The sequence below is a fragment of the Motacilla alba genome, chromosome 7 (genome assembly GCF_015832195.1).
Source record: "Motacilla alba alba isolate MOTALB_02 chromosome 7, Motacilla_alba_V1.0_pri, whole genome shotgun sequence".
Lineage (NCBI taxonomy): Eukaryota > Metazoa > Chordata > Aves > Passeriformes > Motacillidae > Motacilla > Motacilla alba.
Window position 1 is genome coordinate 20,450,144 of NC_052022.1, and position 10,940 is coordinate 20,461,083.

At 39.7% G+C, this 10,940-nt stretch overlaps 1 protein-coding gene across 2 annotated transcripts in view; it reads left to right on the forward strand.

Moving 5' to 3' along the window:
• Window positions 1-10,940, forward strand: part of ITGA6 (integrin subunit alpha 6) — a 41,592-nt gene that overhangs the window by 14,120 nt on the left and 16,532 nt on the right. For both annotated transcript variants that reach the window (XM_038143569.1, XM_038143570.1), the window contains exons 2-7: window positions 3,475-3,602; window positions 4,046-4,125; window positions 5,868-6,123; window positions 7,579-7,710; window positions 10,057-10,267; window positions 10,704-10,897. In XM_038143569.1, coding sequence (XP_037999497.1) covers window positions 3,475-3,602; window positions 4,046-4,125; window positions 5,868-6,123; window positions 7,579-7,710; window positions 10,057-10,267; window positions 10,704-10,897 — 1,001 coding nt within the window. The remainder of the gene's footprint in view (window positions 1-3,474; window positions 3,603-4,045; window positions 4,126-5,867; window positions 6,124-7,578; window positions 7,711-10,056; window positions 10,268-10,703; window positions 10,898-10,940) is intronic.

A 10,940-nucleotide genomic window follows, 5' to 3' on the forward strand; every position in this document is an offset into this window, starting at 1 on the left:
AAGTGTCCGTGTTTCATCTGCCAATATAAGGAGATGGTGACAGCTGGAAGAGCATCCCCTCACTCTACCCCTACCTCTGACCTGCAGGAAGAGGTTTTGCCCACCAGTGAGAAAGCTAAAATGGAACATGCATAGTTGCAGAAAAAGCTAACCTGGTTTTGGCATAATGAGCTCAAACTTGATTAAAATTCTTTTATTAAATCACAGCTGAGTAAGTAGCCACAGAATAATCACTGGAATGTGTCCTCTATCTGGAAGGACTCTGTTGAGCACGTAGCACAGCTCAGAATATGAGCTGATTCATTTGTATTACTGCAGTCATGCTGAAATTCACACTGATGCATGGTTCATGTCATACTTCCGTAGTTCTATGCACACTTTTTATTTTTAAATTAAGTAATCTGGCTTTTATAATAGAATTTTGATTTTTCAAGTGTACCTTTTAAATGGTAAGCTGAACAGCAGCTCTGTTGATCAGAATGACAGCGTGTTTGCAAGGAATTTTTTGTTGGGCTTGATTTATTCAGCCAAAGATTAGATGCATGTGACTTTCTTACACAGATTCCTGATAGCATTGATAATCCTCATAACGATTATTATAATCATCTCCTTCAGTACCCTGTCTTGCAGAACCCAAGAGCATAGGTTTAGTCAGCTCTGTTCTTTAGGGCAGAAAAGTAGTAAACAAGTACAAAGGAGTTGTGCCACTTCTTAATGGATCTTTGGTTGCTACTTGAAAATACATTTCAGGATTTACTGTAGTATTGTACTTGAAGCGATCTAATCCTTTGTGAGCATTTACTCATTGTGTGTGCTTCTCTTGGCCTGTGTTGTAAGGACATACAGTGAAGTACTTAAGAAAATTCAAGTTTTTGTATTTGAAGAGCATTGAAGATTAATGATAGGATTCCTGATAACACTTCTTTGAAATCTAGAAAGTTTTAAATAAGTCTGTTTTGAAATTCTGTTTCTGTTTACACTGGAAAATAACGCAGGCAGTATTTGTATGGGGGGTATGGGCATTGGGAAGAATCTAAGGTTGCCCGTTTCCTTTGAGATCACGTTGGATGGAAGCCTTACATTTTTTAAGAAGGCTGAGCAATTTCATTTTTCATTTGTTGACCTCAGCGGTGTCTGAGATACCACTGAATGTTTGCAGCATTTTATGGCAGGTGGCACATCTTCCCACTCCATATTCTGTTGGCTATGCTGTTTATTCCCCCGGTGCTTCAGTAGGTCCTTTCCTGCCCTCAGGATCATGGTGTGCTGTAAAAGGTCACTCAGCTAGAGAGAGGGACATAGTCTCACCATCCTGTAGAAATAAACAGGGTTCATTTTCTTGACCCAGCACTGCCACTGTCAGTAGTATGGAGGTGGATAAATTAGAACAAATTAGGTATTTAAATTTGAGAAGCTTTTTTTGTTCACAATGTTGAAACAGAAGGTTTTTAGTTTCTGTAAGTGGAGTACATCATTCCCCCCACCGCCCCAAGCTCTGAGTGAGAAAGTACAAGTAATAAAAATTTCTGTAAGTTAGGAAATTAGTACCTCTGCTTTCTTAAAGTTATGGTTGTTAATGTTAAAAAAGTCATCTCTTTCTCTGGGCACTGAGGAGAAAATTATCTGTTTTGCCATAAGGAATAACTCAAGCAGATGCTTTGCAGAAGAATTACTCTATTCCTCTTAAGTGATTACAGTTAAATGTACCGTTGCCAAAATTAGAAAATTCAGTTACTGATGGTCTTTCTAAAATCACGGTAGTTTATGAACTCTTGTGATGACTGCTATGTTTCTGGAAAAATGTTTGAAAAAGAGAGAAAACCAGAAAACCTTTTAAACCAAACCCCACCCACATGGTGTGTCCTGTGTATGGTCAAAAAGCAAATACGTAACCCGCAGGTTTCAGCATTCAGGGTGCTTACCTTCATGAAGAGGATAAATTACAGATTGTGGGAGAATTTAGTCCTGTAGAAGTAGTGAAAATTTACTTGTTTCACAATACAGATAAAATTCTGTGTTTTAAAAAAGCATGTTTTCTGATAACACATTGATTCATTTTGTTTCACTTGTTACTTTAGGGACAGTGAATAAACATTTTCTTAATAAGAAAAAACACATACTATCTTAACTGATCCAGTCTTTATTGTTGGACATGAAGAAAAGTGAGTCTTGTTTTTAGTAAAAATAGCATTTTTATGTCAATGCTGAGGGACAGCAGTGTGCTTTGACCCATTGCCTCAAAAAGCAAAACTAGAGTTGGATATTAAAGAGGGTTTGAGGTCCTCTTTGAGCCTTATGGATCCAACTGTAGTCCCAGCTTTGCTGTCCTTGACACTGTAGTATCAGGGATATCCTCTTTAAGTGTTTTATGTTCTGGGGTCAGAAAGAACAGTCTGGTTCAGCATCCCTCCCTCCATCCCTGCTGCGTTGCACTTATCCACACACTGTTCTCTCATCCTGGGTGTTTCAGCTGAGCGTGATGTTTCTTCCACAAACTACTGCACACTGCTTGCTACTAATTTCAGTCAGCTGCCTGAGAGCAGCTCTGCTCCTGTGTGTGTGACACTGCAAAGAAACGGACAATGCAAGATTTTTTTTTCACCTTATTTTGCAAATGAATATGTCTGCTGGTGGTTTTGTCATAATACTCATGATGTGCAGTCTATACAGAAGGAAATTTGCTTTATTCAGTGCTTAAAATACGAACCTTTGCATTTGGTTACCAGAACAGTGTCGAAGGAGAGCTTGTTAGAGTAGGTGTTTAATGGGATAAATAAGTCCTTTGTGGGAACGGCCTCTTCTTGGTGACTGATTTGTTGAAGACAACCATTTTCAGCTTAAAAATGAAGTATCGGCCAAAGGAGTGGAGAGGGGGACTTTGTGTTTGTACAGAGCCTGGAACAGTTCAATGAACACTTCCTTGATCCTGGATCTTCCAGCAAGATCCAGGATCTTGCTTTGGTCAGAGATACTAAGGTGCCTTTAAATTCAGGCAAACAGTGGTGTAGGACTGGTGTAAAACTACAAACAGCCTGAGAACAATTGTATTACTGTTGTGAGGGCTTCTGGTCATCTTAGTGACTTTGTCCACCCTTATCAATGATTTCTAGGAAGGCAAAAAATACCCCATTTGATGCCCTGATAAAAAGATGATTTTCCCAAAACTGCCAGACACCTACTTTTTATCAACCACTCTCAGTGAATATTGCAACAACAATAACAGAAATAACAATACAGGTACTGGCTTGCAGGTCTAATAATTGTAATCTGCATTACTGCTATACATCTTCTTCCTCTCCCCCCCCTTTCCTCTTTATAACAGAGCAGTGCTGCGGTGTAGTTTTTCATCCAGCTTCAAATATTGGCATGTCAAACCTCTAGCAACATGGTGAAAACACTTGCTGATTCTGTTGCCTTTCTCTTTTGTAATAGTCCTTCTATGCATTCCTTTAAATTATTTTGTTTTCCCTGCAGATTGCTGGTTGGAGCTCCTCGGGAAAAGGCCTTCCCAGCCCAACAAGCCAACAGAACAGGAGGGCTGTACAGCTGTGACATTGCATCTCCAAATACAAATTGCCTGCGTGTCAAATTTGATGAGGAGAGTAAGTTCTTCAGTGCTTTTGTTTTGAATTGAAACAGTTGTCTGATTGTTCTTGTTTGTTGTCCTTTCCTGAGGCAGTGTATCAGACAGTTTCTTCTAGGGATTTACACATAACATTTTTGCATCATAGTAAGTTGTAGCATAATTGCTAAGTTACTACGAGATGCTTAAATCTTAGTAGATTCTTACTGTTTCGTAAATTGAAGTGACATGAAGTCATAGGCTAGAAGTTTAATAAAATGGATGCTGTTAGTGATAAAATGTACGGACACTGCCACCTGCAGACTATCTGTATGAAGTTCTGTATGAAGAGTCTCCCCTGACATGGGCTTCAAGAAAAAACAAACAAAAAACCAAAACTGACAAACCAGAAGAAAAAAACGCAGAAAAAAAGAAAATGTAGTGAACTGTTAATATTTCAAGCTGTTTTATGATACTTTGCAGCTGACCCAAAGATGGAGAGTAAAGAAGACCAATGGATGGGTGTAACTGTCCAGAGTCAGGGGCCAGGAGGAAATGTGGTGGTAAGTGCTAAAGGACAAGCTTACAAAAACATCTGGGGTCTACAGTACATGTTCTGAATGATCTGTGTTTCTGTGCAGCTTGCTGAAAGGGAACTTGCCTAAGTTTACTCCTTTGATTTCTTGTAGGTAAGGACTTAAATGTCGCCTGAGCAAAATAAGGCATTTGAGGTTGTAAGAGCTTTAAATTATTTTTTTATGAGTTAGCCTCTCTTTATAACCTTTGTAACAATCTAGGATGGACAGGTTATTTTGAAGGGGTACACTTTTTTTTGGTCATATACATGTTTTTTCTTTTAAATACTACTAGCTGCAGAAATGGGGAAGAATAGCATATAAACTTGTAAAAGTAGCAGATTATCACCAGCCTGTTTTCCAAGATGATGAGCCTCACTTTAGCTTTTATCAGCCACTTCCACTGAGTAGCTCCTGTGAAATACTGTGGTCATTGCACTGCAGTAAGACTACTTGCTATTCTTTATTTTATACAATACATTGATACTTTTTATTTTATAATAAACAGGAAATTATTTTGGGAGTTATGAGAGAAAGAGTTTAAAAAGTAACATCCTCAGTTAAATAAAAACCTCTCGTGGTGCTGCAGGATACCAGATACATCATAAAACAGGTGTGCAGTGAAGCTTCCTCATCCAATTGGAGGTTAATGTCACTGCTTCTGAACCTGGGGGCAGGTGACTTCAAGATGTGAATCTGGTTATCTAAGCATTTAGAGGCAGTAATAACTTTTAGAGGCAGTAATAGCTTTGGTCTGCCTCAGAACCCAAACATGGAAACAGTCCTGTTCACTGAATACTGGTCATCAACTAATGCTTTCTTGTTGTTTTTTGGTAAGTGGGGAATGCACTTCTTAGAATGAGGTGTGAGCAGCCTGGAGGTCAGTGCAGCAGGACAGTACTGCAGTGCTCTGATGTGGAGCAGCTGGGTGTTTGCATAACATTTAGGCCTTGACAGGAACCATAGGAAAGGTTTGTCAGCTGAGACAAACTTTGCTTGCGCTCTTCACACAACCTGCTGCATCTGAGTCCTCCAGAAACACTGCTGGCAAAGGCATTTGATTGTTCACATTTTTTACAATGGTTTGGTGGTTACACTGCTTAGCCAGTGGCTGTTCATCCTTTGTGTTAAATATTTGAAAAGAATTCTTTTCCCAGGGGATAGTCTGAAAGGATAAGGAACAGGATGTGTTTAGTGCTTCAGCTCTGCCCCAGTGACATTTACCCTGTAAGTGGAACATCCAACAGAGGAAGTAGGAGCAATTCCCTCCCCTCCACTGGAAAAGCTTTCAGCCTCTGCTTAGTGGCACTGTTCTGTAAGGGGCAAGTTCTGAATAGTCTTGGGTAGATGGTCATTGAACCAGCTTCTTGTGTCCTGCACGGGTGTGTCAGTCCTTTGAGAGCTGTTGGGAAGCAGCCACTTCTTTCTTTGAGAGAAGATGGTTTTTTCCTTACTTCTTGGAAGAGAGGGATTTAGTATCAGAAAGGGCTTTAGGGGTTTAACCCTGTGGCCTTCCTTGACCATGGAGCAGACTGTTCTGCCTTGTATCTGTAGGTGTCCAACCTTTCCCATGCATTGCCTGTAGGAAGCACTGCATTCTGCACTTAGGTGTGTCTGCAGGGCGCCTTGCAGCGTTGGTAGCAGGAGGGACTGCTAGATGAGCCCTGCCTTCTGCGGTGACCCGCGTACGACACGCAGAAACATCACACATTATTTCTTCTGTCTTGCAGACGTGTGCACATCGCTATGAGAAAAGGCAGTATGTAAACACAGTGCAGGAAACCCGGGATATCATTGGAAGGTGCTATGTGCTGAGCCAGGACCTCACTATTAAGGATGATATGGATAATGGAGTATGGAGTTTTTGTGATGGTCGTTTAAGAGGCCATGAGAAGTTTGGTTCCTGTCAGCAAGGTGTTGCTGCTACTTTTACTAGAGACTATCATTATATTGTGTTTGGTGCCCCAGGCACTTACAACTGGAAAGGTATGACTTGGCTTCCTTCCTGCCTACCCTTCCCATTTCCTCTGAGATTGCTCTCAAAGGTTGCATCCAGAGTTTTAATTTTTTTTTTTTTTTAAGGGGAGAGGAGATACTAGGAATGTAATGATTTTACCCTGTTTTTACAAAGTGCTATGCTTCTGTGTCAACATTTACTGAAGTTTCTTTAAATATCTTTGTGTGTATTTATGAATAATGGAACTTTGCACACATGTACAGCAAAATTTTCCCTTTATTAGTCTTAATCTTATGGTGGGATTGAGGGCTTACTCGGACACTTACCTACAGGAACAAACTACTAAATTTGTATGAGTTACTTGACCAGCCCTTTTTCTGCATTTGAGCAAATATTAGATAGCTGCTGAACTCTTTGTTTATTCTGCAATATTCTCTCCTTTATTCTTTGTGAAGTTTGTGGAAACCAGTACTTTCCAAAATACATATTGAAGGGTTGCAGGAAGATAACAGCAATACTACATATTCATATCTAAATCCATGCATATCCATGTAAAATTTCATGGATAATCTAAGAACCAAGTACTCTGTGTCATCTAGGAGACTCTCCAAAACATAAGGGGAAAAAACCCTGGATATTCTTTGTTAGTTTATATTCAGAAGCATCTAAATGCCCAGTTCAGTCTCTAGAAATGATTTTTTCCCATCACACTTCATTATGCCAACAGCTGTAAATACTTTCCTCTTGAGAACATCTGATCCTCCAAGCCCTGCATTTTTCCACCTCGTACACCTGTGCCTGGTGTATGAACCGTGCAAAATCAGTGTGTTAAGCTCTGGCACAAGGTGTACTTTAGTGAAAACTTAATCTTCCACGTATCTGTCAACAAATCTGACTGACCTGAAACAGCATACTGAGTGCAGACACCATTTTACTTTAATTGCAGAGAAGTGCTGGTACAGTCCTAAGAGTACTCTTCCGTGTAATGGAAAAACATGTTTGTGCTTGCCAAAACCTTAATTATGCAAACTGATAAAAAGGAAGCACACTTTTTATTGAACAATAGCTTTTTTCTTCTTAAATACTGTTTCTAAGTATAATGCTGGTGTTTGTCATAATGAAATGTAATTTTTTTTATAAAATTCCTGTGTACTTACCTCCTTTTTAAGAGAAGCTTTATAAGGCTAAGAAATACAGGATGAGGGTGGTTTATGACCAAACCAGTTCAATGGGGTTTTTTGAGAATTTCCTTAGTATACCATGTTTTTCCAGATCACTGTATGGCTTCTTTGTAGAGCAGCATGAGCTTCTGGCACACAGAACAGAGACAAAACACTAACCCGGTGCACTATTCTGTGTTTGTCCCATTTTAACAGCAGTCACTATGTCATTCATCATAATTAATGTATAAGTTGGGAACATTTATTTATTATTTTTCTCACTTATCATTTGTTTGCTTTTATTTTATCATTTCATTTTTTCAGGGGTGGTTCGTGCAGAGCAAAAGAATCAGACATTTTATGATCTGGGTATCTTTGATGATGGGCCTTACGAAGTTGGTGATGAGAGCCGCCAGGATAAGAATCTAGTTCCTGTTCCAGCTAACAGTTACTTAGGTAGGATTAAGTACATGTGGTAAATCTCTTTAGGTCTCTTAAACATTTGTGATCCCAGCCTGGTGTGATGATCTGAAATGGGAGCAGATGTTCCATTGTGGACCCTGTAACATGTTAACTCTCTGGGATAATTCACAGCCTCCCTCCACGTTTATGGGTCAGTTTTAAGTGTAAGATGACACTGCTGAGGTACCTAGAAGAGCTGCTGTTGTACTGTGAGATTCAAAGCTGTGCCAAGGGCCTATGGAATGTCCAGGAGTGATAATAATCACTGTGATGGGTCAGTACAATGAATGGATCTGTAGTCCTTAGTTGCACAGTTTCTGCTATGTAGTATCAGAAAGTTTATCAAAATTTGAGTTTCTGGGCGTAACTGTTAAGGCTGTAGATTTTCTCTCCTGGGAGGTAAGTGCAATTCTTCTATTCTTCATGTTTTTAAAACTCCAGTGGCTTTTAACAGACCTTTAAAATGCCATAATATAAGTACTGTTTATATTTTACTTGTGTGTGTGTGTTGCAGGAGGTGAATCACTTGCACTTTGTGTAGTCAGGAAAGCAGGAATATGTCCTTAGGCCGGTGACCTTTCTGTACACCAGGGAGATACACTGAAAAGGCTATGCTGCATTTTTGGAAAGGCATTAAGTGTAAAGAATCCTTCTGTTCCAGTGCAGATTTCTGTGGTGTGTTGATCCACTGCTTTTGGCATATGCAGCAAATAGAGTTTTGGTAACCTGAGACTGGAATTTCTGTGTGAGTGATGGATAGCTGAATAGAGGGGAAGGGCACTGCTAATGTAAAAAGTAAAAAAGCAAGTCAAGAAGAGAGCAAACTTAGAGCTACATTTATGTTAGGAGAAAGAGAACATAAACTTCTGTTAAATATCACCAGGAATTACTGGGTGTAAAAGTAACTAGAAAAATCATCCTAAGAGCTTAGATTAGACAAGCTTGATAGCATCTTCTGGTGGAATAAGAATTGAGGAGTGCTGTGGAGGCTGATGCCTTTTGCTGTGAACATTCATATAGTGTTTTTCCAGTTGTGTAACCAATGCATTTATCTCCTAAATGTAAATGCTGCCTTGATTTGTAATAATCAGAACCACTTCCAGGCAAGGCAGCTCATCCCAGGCATTACTGTTCTGTCTGCTTAGACCGTAAGCAAATGTGGTTATAGGTGCTTTGCTTAACTACTGTCTTTTTTCTCTTCAATCTTTCACTCATATTTATAGGTCTTCTATTTTTGACAGCTGTATCTGATACTCATCCAGATCAGTTTGTGTACAAAACATTGCCTCCCAGCATACAGGTGGACAAATCAGTGGATGTAATGATGAATAGCTACTTAGGTTTGTGACCACTTGAGGTGGCAGCATCTGGTCAGACATAATCTCCAGACCTTTGTCATGATCCTCTCCCCTCTATCCCCTCTCATATCAAATATATTATAAGTAAAGCATGAAAAAAACAGGGATTCAGATAAAGGGGAGACAAAAAAGTAACAAGGCTTCAGAGGAATGCTGATTTGTCATGCATTTCTCCAAACCTTCTCATCTTTCCTGCAGCTGGGACTCCCTCAGTTTTTTCTAGAACTGTCTCATTGTGAATTGCTGTAATTGAGAATTTCCACAGTAGTGGTGAAGTGTTTCAGAGGGAGACTCCCATCTGGCTGGTATCTTCCTTTCTCGCAAAGTGGGCATTTTTCTACTGCGGCCTTCACTGGCTATATTGGTATATGCAGTATAGCCTTTTAACTTGGTTTTTCATATTTTAAAATGTATTGTAAGACTAAATTGATTTGATCTTGTCATTTTTAGGCCTGCATTAACTTAAAATTGCCCATTTCACTATTACTGTGTAAGCTGATTCTCAAATACTGCATACATCATTCATATGAGAATGCTTGTGCAGAACAGTTTGCATGTTTGTAATAGAACGATACTGACTTTACTTAGGAGGATTTCTGATGATTTTGCCAGAGGTGAAGTACCCAAGCTATATTCAAGTGGTAAAGCTGTAATTGTGTCTAAGCTGTATGTATCCTGTGTTTGGTGTCCGTGAAAAGCAGCTCCAAGTGAGCAATGAAGTCCTGTGTTTTGTGGGGAAATACTAACTGTAATGTATGGAGGAGTGCTTGTGGGAATGTAAAAAAGTGTTGACTTGCAAATATGCATCCACCAGTGCAAACAGAAATGGAGAATTCCCAGGCACAGCACACGGTGTTTTAGACAAAACTTGTATTCCATATACCACTTTAATATAGCTGGGGAAATGTTTTTTTTTTTTTTTGATATTAAGATGCAAGCTGTTACTTAGTTAATTTATACTTTATTTCTTTCTCTGTTAAAGGTTTCTCTTTGGACTCTGGTAAAGGAATTGTCTCCCAAGATGAGATGACTTTTGTGTCTGGTGCCCCAAGAGCGAACCACAGCGGAGCAGTTGTTTTACTAAAAAAAGAAAAAAATCAGAGAGCACTTTCCCTGGAGCACATGTTTGAAGGAGAGGGGCTGGCCTCCTCTTTTGGCTATGATGTTGCTGTTGTGGACCTCAACAGTGATGGGTATGGCTGTGATTAACTCCTCCTGCTTGTAGAGTGATCTTGTTTATTTCTGCTTTGGTTTTTCACATTAGAAATATAAGGAATGACAAAGCCCACTTTCCATGTTTTCCTGGAGAAAACGGTGAGCATCTTGAGAAACAATCAGTATAGAGTCCATCTTTCTAACAAAGAGTTTTAGTTAAACAATTATTGTAAACAGAGAAACAAGAAACCAGTCTCATACCCCAAGAAGACCACAGAAGGTCCTTGTATGCCATCAAGGGAATAAACCAGCTTGCAGTGTCGGTGAGGCTGTTGATGCCCAACCAGTTTAATGCACATTTTAGTCTTTGTTCAGCAGCTCTCTGGGCAGCTGATCTTGAGCTCACAGTCATAGCAGTTATTCTTCAGAGTTCTTCTACAAAAGCATTGCCTTTTTTTCCCTTTTCATTCTAAGCTGGCAGGACATCGTTGTTGGGGCCCCGCAGTACTTTGACAGAAGTGGGGATATCGGGGGTGCCGTGTACATCTACATGAACCGCCAAGGCAAATGGGCAGGGGTGAAGCCTCTTCGCTTAAATGGAACCACTGATTCCATGTTTGGACTCGCAGTAGAAAACGTTGGGGACATTAATCAGGACGGATATCCAGGTAAATGGAAAACGGTGACAATAAAGATGTGTGAGATTGTTTG